This window comes from Dacryopinax primogenitus (genome assembly GCF_000292625.1).
Source record: "Dacryopinax primogenitus strain DJM-731 SS1 chromosome Unknown DACRYscaffold_16, whole genome shotgun sequence".
Taxonomy (NCBI): domain Eukaryota; kingdom Fungi; phylum Basidiomycota; class Dacrymycetes; order Dacrymycetales; family Dacrymycetaceae; genus Dacryopinax; species Dacryopinax primogenitus.
In genome coordinates this window covers 595,807-608,417 of record NW_024467213.1, presented here as the reverse complement: position 1 = coordinate 608,417, position 12,611 = coordinate 595,807, and the positions used below count along the sequence as shown (strand labels likewise).

The 12,611-nt window shown below is 51.3% G+C and overlaps 6 protein-coding genes across 6 annotated transcripts; 5 read left to right on the top strand and 1 right to left on the bottom strand.

Annotated features, from left to right (window-relative positions):
- The first annotated feature begins 5 nt into the window (after positions 1-5).
- Positions 6-2,152, top strand: DACRYDRAFT_23926 (WD40 repeat-like protein). The gene is made up of 8 exons (XM_040773466.1): positions 6-49; positions 105-506; positions 555-640; positions 690-1,016; positions 1,069-1,273; positions 1,325-1,732; positions 1,790-1,912; positions 1,961-2,152. Exons 1-5 carry the CDS (start codon positions 16-18, stop codon positions 1,240-1,242), a joined length of 1,023 nt encoding a protein of 340 aa, XP_040626271.1. The 5' UTR covers positions 6-15; the 3' UTR covers positions 1,243-1,273; positions 1,325-1,732; positions 1,790-1,912; positions 1,961-2,152.
- A 138-nt stretch (positions 2,153-2,290) lies between these two features.
- On the top strand, positions 2,291-4,221 carry DACRYDRAFT_56129 (acid phosphatase/Vanadium-dependent haloperoxidase; the record flags this gene model as incomplete). Its single annotated transcript, XM_040775357.1, is given in 7 exon segments — positions 2,291-2,515; positions 2,570-2,694; positions 2,747-2,844; positions 2,893-3,219; positions 3,231-3,624; positions 3,676-3,905; positions 3,956-4,221. The coding sequence occupies 7 exon segments, from the start codon at positions 2,291-2,293 to the stop codon at positions 4,219-4,221; spliced, it is 1,665 nt and encodes a 554-aa protein (XP_040626270.1).
- Positions 4,222-4,864: 643 nt separating this feature from the next.
- Positions 4,865-7,009, top strand: DACRYDRAFT_23924 (uncharacterized protein). The gene is made up of 2 exons (XM_040773465.1): positions 4,865-5,659; positions 5,710-7,009. Exons 1-2 carry the CDS (start codon positions 4,936-4,938, stop codon positions 6,819-6,821), a joined length of 1,836 nt encoding a protein of 611 aa, XP_040626269.1. The 5' UTR covers positions 4,865-4,935; the 3' UTR covers positions 6,822-7,009.
- Positions 7,010-7,421: 412 nt separating this feature from the next.
- DACRYDRAFT_23923 (uncharacterized protein) lies at positions 7,422-8,502 on the bottom strand. Its single transcript, XM_040773464.1, has 4 exons — positions 8,249-8,502; positions 7,965-8,067; positions 7,815-7,909; positions 7,422-7,758 (listed from the first exon to the last, which is right to left on the bottom strand). The coding sequence occupies exons 2-4, from the start codon at positions 8,030-8,032 to the stop codon at positions 7,526-7,528; spliced, it is 396 nt and encodes a 131-aa protein (XP_040626268.1). The 5' UTR covers positions 8,033-8,067; positions 8,249-8,502; the 3' UTR covers positions 7,422-7,525.
- A 327-nt stretch (positions 8,503-8,829) lies between these two features.
- Positions 8,830-10,740, top strand: DACRYDRAFT_101453 (HLH-domain-containing protein; the record flags this gene model as incomplete). The annotated part of the gene is made up of 2 exons (XM_040767555.1): positions 8,830-9,892; positions 9,945-10,740. The coding sequence occupies exons 1-2, from the start codon at positions 8,886-8,888 to the stop codon at positions 10,738-10,740; spliced, it is 1,803 nt and encodes a 600-aa protein (XP_040626267.1). The 5' UTR covers positions 8,830-8,885.
- A 200-nt stretch (positions 10,741-10,940) lies between these two features.
- DACRYDRAFT_23921 (uncharacterized protein) lies at positions 10,941-12,084 on the top strand. The gene is made up of 4 exons (XM_040773463.1): positions 10,941-11,191; positions 11,262-11,539; positions 11,592-11,907; positions 11,962-12,084. The coding sequence occupies exons 1-4, from the start codon at positions 10,957-10,959 to the stop codon at positions 11,985-11,987; spliced, it is 855 nt and encodes a 284-aa protein (XP_040626266.1). The 5' UTR covers positions 10,941-10,956; the 3' UTR covers positions 11,988-12,084.
- Positions 12,085-12,611: the final 527 nt, after the last annotated feature.

Sequence of the window (12,611 nt, the reverse complement as noted above, 5' to 3'; positions counted from 1 at the left end):
TCGGAAAAAGGTCTGATGGGATCCGTTGAGCAAATTGTTCAGCTTCATGGTATGTGGTACATGTTGATCCCCCAGACCGCCCTGGCATTTACCCCCGATTTAAGGCCACACCGACAAGGCATGGCAATTAGCGTGGAATCCAGTTGAGCCTCTCGTTGCCTCATGCTCGACCGACAAGACTGTTCGATTATATTCTTACACTGGCTTGGTGCACCCGAAATTCACTTTGTCTACCTCTATATCCACTGGCCACACCAAAACGGTTCGCACCATCGCATGGTCTCCAGATGGGAAGCTTTTGGCTACCGGGAGCTTTGATTCGTCCGTCATATTATGGGAGAAGCAACCCGCTGAAGAGGATAAGGATGATCCAAGCACTGGAGATGATTGGGACAGCATCACAAGAATTGAAGGCCCAGAAAGCGAGTGCAAATGCGTTGCCTTCTCCAGATCTGGGGAATACCTTGCAACTTGCAGCCGAGACAAGACGGTTTGGGTATTTTCAGGTAAGTATTCCATGTGCTACTGGTAAGATCGTGCTGATATCTAAGCAGTATATCCGGACGACTACGAAGTCAGTAGTGTCTTGATGGAACATACTCAAGACGTGAAATGTGTTGCTTGGCATCCGAAAGAAGACGTGCGCAAATTGCAGCAGGATTCAAAGCATACATTAATCTACGTCACAGATCTTAGCGTCCAGCTCATACGATGACACCATCAAACTCTATCATGATGATCGGGACGACGAGTGGTACCCATTCGCCACGCTTACAGATCATGCCTCGACTGTCTGGTGCATGTCCTTTTCCCCATGCGGGAACTATCTCGCATCCTCATCAGATGATTTAACGATCCGCTTATGGGAACGACATGACGATGAATGGCATACCATTAAGGTCCTAAACGGGACTCATGAACGCAGCATCTACTCGGTATCGTGGGGTAGAGGAAGAGGCGGGTTGGGTTGGCTAGCCAGCGGGGCAGGAGACGGAAGAATCAACGTCTGGGAAATGGTTGGAAGGATGCTCTTCAGATTTTCAGTGCATGTTGCTGACATCGAAGCAGACACGTCAACCACAGGAACCAATAGAGGCGCGATTAATCACCACCCAAGAGAACAGTCATGGTGTTTCAGACGTGAATGCTGTTGCGTGGTGTCGAAGAGACGGGTATACAGATATGCTAGGCAGCGTCGGCGATGATGGGTGTCTTCGAATCTGGCGTATCACCCCAGACTGATTAATGCTTGATTGACTGATGCAGGAGTCCTGTGCCAATGACCTCAGCATCGTTGATCTGATATTCACAAATGAATATACCTGATCATCGGCGTCTTTTCTTCCCGAGCTCCTTCTCAACCTCCTCCTGTCTCCGTATACCCACCCTGTCCAGGAAGTCATGTTTCGCTAATGACCCACCTGAGCGGCGATTGACATCTAGTTCTTCCTTGACAAACTTGTCCGTGTCTGCCAAATGAGTTGACCAGTCAAGAGCAGACTTTTGAAGCATGGTCAACTTTTTTGGCTTGGACGACAGAAGGTTGACGCGAGGCCTGCGTGGGCCGGGCCGTGGATGTGCAGGTGTAAACTTAGTAGCATCCTCTACAACGGTGAGACTATTGCAGTCCAGGGGCGCATGGTTTGTGCTGGTATTCGATATGCCTTCATTGGTCTTGCTCGCAAGCCATTGTTTTGCCTCGTCCGAATTCGCGGCGACCACCTTTGTCTCCCTTCATTCAATTCAGTAATTACGCCAAGACAGACCAGACTATGTAGTTGGGGCGTACGTGATCTCTTTGCCTGCGAACTTGAAGTGCTTCTCTATCTCAATCATTTCAATATCCTTCGCAGTCGCACGTGAGGAGTCGGCCAATGATGCCTGGAACTCTTCCCACATTTCCTGTCGCTGTCTTCTCATGATCAATCTGTGCCACTAGCAAAGCTGGCAAGGGACGTACTGCTCTGCAACCACCCTTCCTTCCACGATGGGGCTTTCCAGTCGCGGCTTTTTGGCGGTGGGTTCCTCCTCGCTTTCAGAACCTGGGAACATCAAAGAGTAAATAGAAATAACAGGCGGCGTTTGTATACGCCACCTTCTGCATTGGACGGGGGCTTGTAGTCTTCATCCTCATCATCGGAGGGATCGAGATCGCTGGGCATGGTGAGGGGAAGGAAGGTGGAAGCTGGTGGCGATAGGTGGTGGTCCCGTTGTATTGAATGCGCAATCCGAGGAAAAGAAACCCTTGGGGAACTCGACGGAGTCCCACAAAGACCACCCGCAGCGCATTATGACTACATTACAGGTGCCTACTCCTGCATATGCTCAATCCTTGCTGTCATCCAGGTCGTCTTCTCCTTCTTCCGGTGGAGAAAAGACAACCACTGTGATCTTGGAACCAGGGACACAACCGGACTATGTCTACGACAACGCTTTGCCGCCCTGGAGAGCAGCTATTCGCCGTTGGGTTGTGAAATCCTTGCGATGGGAATCCGAATGTATAGCCAACATGCAGGTAAGCTCGATGCAGTTATGTGACATAAAATAAATCCTAAGAATTGTGCTGTAGAGAGTTGTACGCCGGCCTTGGCTCGATACTTACTTTGTCTACACATCCACATTGGGGACGCATACGTTCTTTATGACAGTCTTGCCTGCATTCTTTTTTTTTGGGTACCCGACATGTGGAAGAGGGTTAGTCTTTAGCTCTAACTATGTGACAAGGTTATTGACCTCTCTTGACCAGACTGGTTCAGATTCTTTCGTTTGGCGTGTATACGTCAACTTTCGTCAAAGACTCTATCTGCTCTCCTCGACCGTACACTCCCCCGGTGACTCGACTGAGTACGTCTCCCTTCCCAGATTCGGAGAGGTGCTGAGAAAACAAATCAGCCATTGGGACGCATCATCTGGAATATGGATTTCCTTCGACCCACTCGACGAATAGCCTTTCCGTCGCCTTGTACATCTTCACGCTTTGCCTCTCTCTCCCACCTTGGGGTCTAGCAATCACATCCGCATTACTGTCGTTCTATATCTTCAGCATTGTGTATGGACGGCTCTACTGTGCCATGCATAGTTTCACGGACTGCATTGCTGGTTGTCTCATTGGCACCCTGATTTGGTCTATACAATGGGCATGGCAGGATCGCATCGAACAGTTCATGGCAATAAAGGGGCCGCTTGGTAAGCCCAGGAGCGAACCCAGGAGCGAATGGTGTTAACATAAGCTTGTACAGTGCCAACTATTACCATCTTAATGGGGTTGCTCCTCATCAATCAGCATCCTGAGCCTGTGGATGATTGCCCCTGTTTCGAGGATGCGATCGCTTTCGTCTCTGTGGTTATGGGTACCACCCTGGGCCGATGGCATGGGTCTCAAGCGGGTTTGGACGCTGAATCCGGATTCTTCCATTCACTTACGCCTGGTTGGCAATTGGCGAATCTGAACGACTGGTTGACATTCTTTGGCTTTGCACTCCTCAAGATGCTAGTCGGCATCGCTGCTATCTTTCTGTGGCGACTGGTCATGAAAACTGTGCTCCTCGCTATGCTCCCGCCCTTCTATCGTATAATCTCACACGTGGTCACTCTGCCCACCCGAAGATTCTATACCCCAGCGACGTGAGTTTTACCACCGACATGAATGCGTCCTATTGATACATTTGCTGTCAGCCAATATACGTCTGTTCCCCAAGAAAACGGCCTTCACCTGACACCATCGCTCATCGATATCCCAACTTCAGAGCCTGGTCCCAAGCACAGTTTACATGCCTCAATAGCCAGCGGAAGCATTGCAAAACAGAGAGGGGCGCAGAATGGTAGAGAAAAGTGGCCTGCTCCTGTCAACGATGTTGAAATCAGTACGGATCGCTTCAACGTAGTGAAACACTATGATGCATCGGGTAAGTGTGCCAGCCTTTCTTCGTGGACATACATCTAACCTAATTGTCAGTCATAACGAAGGTTGTGGTCTATGCTGGAATCGGTTGGATCTCGAGCGAAATGCTCCCTGCCATGTTCGAGATTTTTGGCTGGGGTGTGAAGAGCGGAGGAAGGCAGTGGTTCGCGATATGTCTTTCAACCCGATCAGGGTCCAGCTCACTTCGATTCGCAGGTGACGGTCATACTGTCTGGAGAAGAATAGGCAATCTGCTACACCAGGCAGGCTACAATGGATGGCTCGTGCATGTTTTTGTTCGGATTTGTACGCATGGTTAGACCAATAGAATCCCGAAAATATCTTGCAGGCATTCACACTCCATATCGGCGTTTCTTTGCGTTGAACCCGACATCAAGAGGTCTGGAGGCCGCCAGGTCAAAATGTGGCAGAAGGCTTGCGACGCTGACCGGCCCTTGAACTGCGCCAATTTGGTCGATTCTTCCAAGGCCGCGGCGTCCAAACCCGATGGATTTGGTTCCGCCTTATCGCGGCCACCCCTTTGCCGCGTTGCCAAAGGCTTGCGCGTCCCTCCCCTGGATTAGGTAATACTCCGTTCTGGCTGGTCTTTTTCGTCAAGTCTTGTCGCTTCGTCTTCTCGATAGTCGCAACCTGCCATATTATGGGTAGAAGATCGTGCTCAATGATAAAATGTATTAGATGTCTTACACTAATTTAGCAAGCAAAGAGAGAGAATGAGGGATAAGAAGAAACACGGCGTGTCCTGCAGCTGCGCCATGGACGCTTCCAGAAAAAGGCTGTGCCATGGGTCTCCCCTTCCTCTATGCGGCGGTGATGCCTCCGCGCATGCAGACTGAGCACCACGCAGTCGCCCAAAGCACGTCGTCCCCGTACAGCCTTTCCTGCGCCCAGCACCACTTCTTCCCTTACCACCACCAGACCTTGGTCCTCAAACACATTTAATCCCCCAAGCACTTCGGCCCTGTTAACTCTTTTTTCTAATCCCTCCATAAACACCCTTCTACGTTCCCTCGATGGCGTCGCAAACCCCCATCTCCCCACTTTCTCTGCCAGTGGACTCCCCTATCGAGAACCTTTTCGACTTCGACGCTTGCTCTGAACCCTCTGTTCCCGAGATCATACACTCAGAACCATCTCCTCAGCTGAGCTCGGGTACTTCTGAACAGCTGATCACACCAACGTTCTCGCCCAGCAACGCCCTCCCGCAGTTCAACCCAGTCAGCAGCGATACACCGGATCTCCCGTGGCTCGACGAGGTGCTCGCCAAGTACAGCTTTCCTGATTTAGACGGTGGCTATAGCAATCTGTTGCTGGACGGTCTCGATCCCCGTGTGCTGCAAAACGTGAATCATACCAATAACCACGGTGGTAGGTGGCCCAACCATATGCCGTCACCAGCCCAGTCACAGGGGTCAGTCCCTGCTATTGATCCTCACCTGTTTTCGGCAGAAATGCTCTCGCCAAACCTCCCTTCCTTCGGAGATATGGAAGAGAGTGATGAGGAGGAAGAAGAGGAAGAGGAAGAGAATAGAAGCTCTAAGAGCCGTTTGTCTGCGTCTAGGAGGGGTGTGCCGTCCGGTGGCATCGAAAAGAAGGTTGCCACCTCCGGCAAAGGCAAGGAACTGAAAAAGGAGAAGAAGGAGATGACGTTGGAGGAGTACAAGAAGTTGGATCCTAAGTCGAAGCGTCAGGAGCGGAATAAGCGTTCTGCTCAGAAGTTCCGTGAACGCCGTAAACGTCCGTATTATCTGCCCATGTGTGATTCACCACGTCTAACATTTATACAGAGTATATTTCTCAACTGGAGGGCACTGTGTCGGACAAGGATCGCATGCTCTCCGCCATCCGTGACGAATTGGCCTCCTACAAGAGAGAAAATAGCGAACTTCGGAACGAGATCGCAACACTTCGCTCGGCCGTACTCGATGGTCGCGCAGCTGCAAGCAAACCTTTGTCAGCTCCACAGTCGGAGAATGTTCTCGTTCGCCAGACGCCCACGCCAATGCCCATGGTGAATCCCTACAAGGACATAACCCCCAGCTCAATGTTCTGGGGCGGCGCTTCCATGAACGGTGGGATCACTTCTGTTCATACGACTCTCCTTCCAGATCTCGCATCCAACGGAAGTCTTTCGGCCACTCTCGCAGGTAAAATGCCTCCAACCTCGTCCTTCAACATCAATCCTCTCCTCAATTCACCCCCACCTCCTTCAACTATCGTACGCGGATTGGACCCATTACCGAATTCCTTCGATTCCTTTGCAGAGGAGAATGCATTCAGTCTCAAATCAATCGATACGTACCGCATGCATTTATGGTCTCGCCTGGCGAAAGAAGCTGGTGCCGTGGATGCTCAGCGCGAGCGAGACAATCTGGACACAAATCCGACCATCTCCAGTCTCGCGAGTTCCCTTCGCCCAGCCTTCTTCTACGCGGAGGCACGGGACGAGTCCTCGAAGAAGGCTGTTACCAAGAAGGCACAATTGCCCACTCCACCATACTCGCCTGGTCCTGGTGCGACGGACGCCGAGATGCGACAGGCATTCTACGTTGCAACATTGGCATCTCAGACCCTTGTTTCCAAACTAGGTGCTGCTTTCTGGGAGGCATTCTCCGAGCCGGCAGGACCCGCTTCATCACTTCTGGACGCGGAGAAGGTGCGCGCAGTACTAGAAGGCAAAGCAGTGGTCCGCGTTGTCAAGGTGGAGGAGGATCCTACAGATTCTCTAATTGAGAAAATGAGCTGCATGTCCCTGAAAGATGCGACAAAGGAGGTGAATCGCAAGATCGGGCCTCGGTGTATCAGACCGAAGGATTGCGTTGCTTCGGTCCGTGGTGTTGGAGGGTTGTTCACACACGTGCAGTCTGTCTGGCGGGAAGCGCCGGCGATGAGACGCTAGACACTTTCGCTGTGGTTTTATTCTTCACTTCCACTTGGTGCGTCGGCGACAGCCGCGTCTGTGCCTTAATACTGCATCTCATCAGGTTTGGCAAGGCCCTGCCAGCCCCACTCATCCTCATCGACTGCATTTATTGATTGCTTATCCTGCTGTATTGTACTACCGAATACTGCGCAATGTTGACACCGTCTAACCAATAATGTTCCAGGGATTTTGCAGTGACAAGTCGATAAAGATGTCATGTACCTGAGCGGGTCCATCTCTTGATGCGATGCTCGGCGGCCTTGAAGCTGCCCAGGTGACTGTTGATCGTGACTTTGGGCTTGACGTTGGGCGACCTTGCAAGGTATTCTTGAGCCAGAGCGGCGCGGCGCGCCTTGGCAGCCTCCAGCCTCTGTTCGAAGATGGAAGGAGGCCGAGGTGCGAAGAAAGGCGAGGAATGGTTTGTTGAGGTAGGTGCAAGGTAGTTTGTTGAAGGAAGATCTGGCAGGGACGGGGTGGTTTGTTGAGGTAGAAGCTACGTGAGGGGATGGCGAGTGCATTAAGGTGGTTGGAAGAAACATTGCATCAGAGTGAGGTGGTGTTGGAGGGGGAGATGCGTAAGGTGGAGGTGGTTCTTCATAGAAAGGCAGCGCGTCCATGTTAGTGTCATCACCCTGCAAGAAAGAGAGGAGAAACAGATAGTTCGAAGATGGCAAAACGATTTATTGCTGTTCATCGCGCGAACCATCGCAATCTGCCCTAAGAACAGAGGAGGTTGCCTCTTCTCTGATGTCGTTCATCTCAAGAAGCGCATCGATTTCCAGGAGCACTTCCAGGATGCTGACTTCCTGACTCTCACGGAGCCAGGGGTGCGGATCAGTCCTGAAGTTGGCCGGAACTGCAGCAACACCCGAGGCGTATTGAGCTGGTGTATTGTTGGCTTGCTGGCTGATGCCTACTTGTCCAAGTTAGTAAAACAGCAGACAAATTGACTTCAGATTTTTTGCACACCTGAGTCAATAACCCTGCCACCTCCTGGCTCCCACTGCACTCCGCGCCTATCCATTGCGAGTCCTTCCAGCATGACACGATTGCATTGTGGAGACCTATGGGAATTCAATAAGTACCATCTTAAACGCTGCTGGGAGCGACAAAACTTACAGTTGTTCAGTTATTCCTTGAGAAGTTAGCGGGTGTAGTGGTGGTTCAAGCACAGGTGATACATACATCTAGAGGCTTGAGGCGATGTGAGAGAGGCGCTTGTCTGATCGGGATGGGCTTGTCAGCGATCGATATGTGTGACCTTCATGGCCCAATAGGTGTGGAAAGATAAGAGTGAATGGACGTGCTAGAGAATTGGAGGATGAGAAGAATGATATGAATAAGTGTCATGGGGGAGTAGGATGAATTGACGAATGACAGCGCCGCGGTGTCTGTTACTTACCCTGCAGTGCTACTCCGTGGAGCCCCGCACCGGGGCGAGGATGGGCGATAGGAGAAGCGACGATTTGACTGCGTGCAAGCCTGTGTAACCCGTGAAATGCTTCCGAAACACTTGGTAGGAGAAGTGTAAGTGTGTCTGCCCCCTCCAGCCCTTTCCCCCTAGTTGCCGTCCAATCGCAAGCTCGCTCCCCAGGGGGGCTGCCCTGAATAATCTATGTTGACGCATCAATCGTTGGTCCAGAACAGCCGAAAGGGAAGTGTGGGAGGTGAAGAAAAAGAGAGGAAAGAGCTAGACCGAAGCGAAAGGGCCAAGAGGAGAGGACCCCGCTTGCAAGGACCCACTCAGCCGGGAAGGACAGAGACACCCCCATCTCCTCCGTCGAGACATCCATCCGTCTCGTTCCCCCCTTCCCACCGACACCCCGGGGCCCTTTCTCCCTCTCTCTATCTTGTCATTATTTCCGTTCGGCTCTTCTTGCCTCACCACGCTTGCCTCTCTCTCCCCTCCCGTTCCTCACGCTCTTGCTCCTCCTCAACATCATCCCACATCACCTTTACGCTTTTGACGCCCATCACTCCCACCCCCCCAAACAGGTCTTGCTATCACTCGGCGATACTTTCATCACGGCTACCATCACCATGTTCACTCCCTTCATCAAACAGGAGGGATTCAACCCCGATTCACCCTCCAATAATTCACCCAATAATCCTCCCTCACCAGGACCATTCGACCCTTCACACTTCTTCGGTGGTACCATGTTCCCAGATGCTTTCAGAAACAAGTTCCAGGACAATCCTGGCGCCATCGACTTTGACGAGACCTTAGCGTCCATGATCACCGAGAACAACGCAGCTCAGCCGTCCGAGGTCACTCACCCCTTCGAATCAGGTTCGAATGATAGCACCCATTCCTACGACCCACCCCCGATGGACCTCCGTTTTCCTAGCCAGCAGGACATACATGCGGCACCTTCTTCCTTCGAGGCAGTCGCCCGGTCTTACGGTGACTCCTTCATTTCACGGCAGCACATGACCCCCATGGATACCACCTCTATACACAACGGCGAGGTCTATTACGACCCATCTTCCAACGATTACCTGTCGTCCTCTACCGGCATCAGCATGTCTCGCCTGCTCACAAACAACCTTCAACTCAACTCTAACGCCGCTCGTCCTGACACTCCCGGCTCATCGATAGCCTCTCCCGTCGACGTCAGTTTTCCAGGAATAAAGAAGAACTCGCCTCCCTCTCCCTCTCGTTCAAGATCGCGTTCGCGCCTTTCCAAAACGGCTATCACAGGTTCTCGCTCTCGCACCGGCCGAAAGCGCGACTCGATCACTTCGCCACCTTCTCCGCCCCTGATCACCCCTCCATCCTCTGTTGGAACGCGCCCTCAAGCGATCGTCATCCCTAACTCGGCGGCTGTTATTGGATTGACGCATCCATCGTCGCCATTGGGGCTCAACCTGCCCGGCCATCCAGCAACTGCCCCGAGTGGCTGGTTCCTACCGAGCCAAGATAATGGCTACACTCTGCCGCAGCATCCCCAGTCCTTTGCCCCTCAGTTCGGCGCGAGCCTGCCAAACAGTCAGAATATGGCTTTGAGCAATAACACCCCAGCACCTCCAGAGACGGTGCACAAACAGTGCGTTATCCCCTCCTCTTTCATCTACGTAGTTGGGCTCACTTTTCTTGAGGGCGGCCATGTTGAGTGAGAAGCGTCGGCGCCGGAGGGAATCGCACAATGCGGTGGAACGCAGACGGCGTGACAACATCAATGAGAAGATCAGCGAGCTGGCAACGCTCCTTCCAGAGGGTATGCTGGACCCAGCCACCAAAGAAGGGGAAGCCGCAAAAGTTGAGAACATGTTCTCGATAGGCAATGGCATGAGCACCGGTATCATTCTTGCTGACGAAGATGGCAAGGAATCACCTGCTTTGAAGGCCAACAAAGGCATCATTCTGCGTAAGAGCGTTGAATACATAAGGCAGGTGTCTGTCACAACCGGAATGTGTATCGCCCTATGCTCATCACTTAGTAGGCATCTCCAACAACTAGTGCAGGCCCAGGCCCAGCGGAATCGTGATTTGGAGGATGAATTGAAGAAGTACCGACCTCCTGGTGAAGCCATGGATATGTCAGCGGATGGCCCTATGGCTGAGTTGCTGCTTGCAAGCGGTCTTGCCCCTGAGCACATTAAGCTGCTGTCCGGAGAGGTTGATGGAGCAACATTACGGCTCTCTCCGCTTCCAGGATCACCGAACAACGTGATGGATACCACGCGAGGTCAGGATGGACGTAATCCGGACACTTCGCCTTCCGATAGGTCTGGCGGGCTCGAAGAAGAGGATGATGAAGTCAGCGGCGTGAGAGGGAGAGAGAGGGAGAGGGGTGTAGGACGCTTTGCATTGCAGAATCTGCAGCATTTGCAACGAATGGGCGCCGACGAAAGTGCTTTGAGTGACGGAGAGGGTGCGGCCATGGAGGACTGATTGGGAGCAACATCGATCTGGGCTGAATGGTTTCTTTAATACCAGGAATACATCTTCTTCTCTTTAATTTCCGTCTGTTTTCGTTATCTTGTATTTGTGCGCAACGAGAGTTTCGAGATGACTAACGAAATAATGAGAATCGCTATCCTCGCGCAAACACCATTTCCCGAAAGACAATCAACTTCCTTCCTCTTGTGTCGCGGGCACAACTGCAACATGTCCCTCGATACGTTGACGTCAGTATATAAAGCCGTCACTCGTCCATTGCCTGTTCTAGGCGTTCCGCCATTGGACATAATCGGCGCAGTTCGACTGAGCGTCGCATTGCGACAGATTCGTGGTATCCTCTCGGGGTCGTCAGGAAGCAAGACTAGACCGGGGATCGACAACGAGTTGGTGCGGAACATCTGGACCAACTGGACAGTAGTGTGGGGTGGGGAAACGATTCTTTGTGAGTGACTATGTACTTGGTGTGCTGTACCCATCACTTGACGTTGACGGCTGTCTCGTGGCCCCGTCAGGTGCTCTCCTCGCCCAAACGCCTTCTTTCCTCCTCTCACCCGTGTACCCTTTGCTTTTCCTGCTCGGCGAAGTCTTTGCATATTGCTGTCCGGTCCCACCTGCTCCAAGCCTTCCCGCCGAACTGCCACTGTCTATCGTGGATGCCTTCACCCGCGTTGGGCTCCTGACAACACTGGCATTCATCCCAATACTCTCACACCCCGTGCCAGAAGTAGCCCAATCTCCCCTCGCCTTGATCATTGCATCTACCCTGTTGGCTAATGGTGGCTTCTTCCTGGCAAGTCCGGATCACTTACCCTATTTTGGCCTTCCATTCATTCCTGTGGCAGGTTACCAGTGCCTCCATGCTCTCTCCTCAAGGTTGGAAACCTTCCACTCCAACTGAGCTCAGACCTTACGGTTGGACTGCCGTCGATCTATGGTCCGCTGGCCTGGTAACAAGCATCTTTGCCATCATGACAAGATCTCAGCCGTGGTGGGGCTGGGTGTACGATGTCCTGTTTAACACATATTGTGCGATAGCTCCCGGGGTCTGGCAAGTGGAAGAGGCGCCCATTTTCGACACAGACAAGGCCCGTTCGATTTGCCTTCTACTGCTCATCATTCAGTTCAGTGCAAGGGCCATGTGGAATCACAGTTCGCCTTGTAAGGTTCTTCTTTCCCCCCTGCAAGCCGGCTGTCCCTCACTACCCATTCCAGATATCAAGACATTGGGCCGGGCATAAAGATTCTCACTTGCATAACAAACGTGGACGGACAGTGCTCCCACCGAATGGATAGTAGAGTTGCACATATCGCGTGTAAATATATACAAAGAACTTATACCGAGACAGTCAATGAAGGAGCTATGTCCTTCAAAGCCAACCAGCATCTGATGTCTAGCTCTTCTTCACATCCTTGTAGTAACATGCATGACACTTTGACTCATTGTAGGCCAGTATCTCAAGAGTTATTCTCTACCATTCCCTCCCACCCCCCCCACCCCGTTCTCCTGCCTGTCTCCCTCCTGAACCTTTGCATATGGGGTGCAGTTGTGATAAATCATTCTTTCTTCAGTCAAGTGCACCAGCATTACCATGACTCCCTTCCCACTACTGTGCTCTGCCAACAAACAAGTAATCAGAATAATCTCAATAGCAATGGCAACAGCAGCAGTGACAACAACAACAACAACAATAATAATAATAATAATAATAATAATAATAATAATAATAATAATAATAATAATAATAATAATAATAATAATAATAATAATAATAATAATAATAATAATAATAATAATAATAATAATAATAATATATAATAATAATAATAATAATAATAATAATAATAATAATAATAATAATAAT

Coding starts and splice junctions, on each gene's coding strand:
- DACRYDRAFT_23926 (XM_040773466.1), top strand. CDS start 16: ATGGGATCCGTTGAGCAAATTGTTCAGCTTCATG. Junction 641..689: donor CTTGGCATCCGAAAGAAGAC/GTGCGCAAATTG, acceptor TCTACGTCACAG/ATCTTAGCGTCCAGCTCATA. Junction 1,017..1,068: donor GAATCAACGTCTGGGAAATG/GTTGGAAGGATG, acceptor ACATCGAAGCAG/ACACGTCAACCACAGGAACC.
- DACRYDRAFT_23924 (XM_040773465.1), top strand. CDS start 4,936: ATGGCGTCGCAAACCCCCATCTCCCCACTTTCTCTGCCAGTGGACTCC. Junction 5,660..5,709: donor GTTCCGTGAACGCCGTAAAC/GTCCGTATTATC, acceptor ACATTTATACAG/AGTATATTTCTCAACTGGAG.
- DACRYDRAFT_23923 (XM_040773464.1), bottom strand. CDS start 8,032: ATGTATGTATCACCTGTGCTTGAACCACCACTACACCCGCTAACTTCT. Junction 7,910..7,964: donor CAAGGAATAACTGAACAACT/GTAAGTTTTGTC, acceptor GAATTCCCATAG/GTCTCCACAATGCAATCGTG. Junction 7,759..7,814: donor TGGCAGGGTTATTGACTCAG/GTGTGCAAAAAA, acceptor TTGGACAAGTAG/GCATCAGCCAGCAAGCCAAC.
- DACRYDRAFT_23921 (XM_040773463.1), top strand. CDS start 10,957: ATGTCCCTCGATACGTTGACGTCAGTATATAAAGCCGTCACTCGTCCA. Junction 11,192..11,261: donor GGGTGGGGAAACGATTCTTT/GTGAGTGACTAT, acceptor TGGCCCCGTCAG/GTGCTCTCCTCGCCCAAACG. Junction 11,540..11,591: donor CTAATGGTGGCTTCTTCCTG/GCAAGTCCGGAT, acceptor TTCCTGTGGCAG/GTTACCAGTGCCTCCATGCT.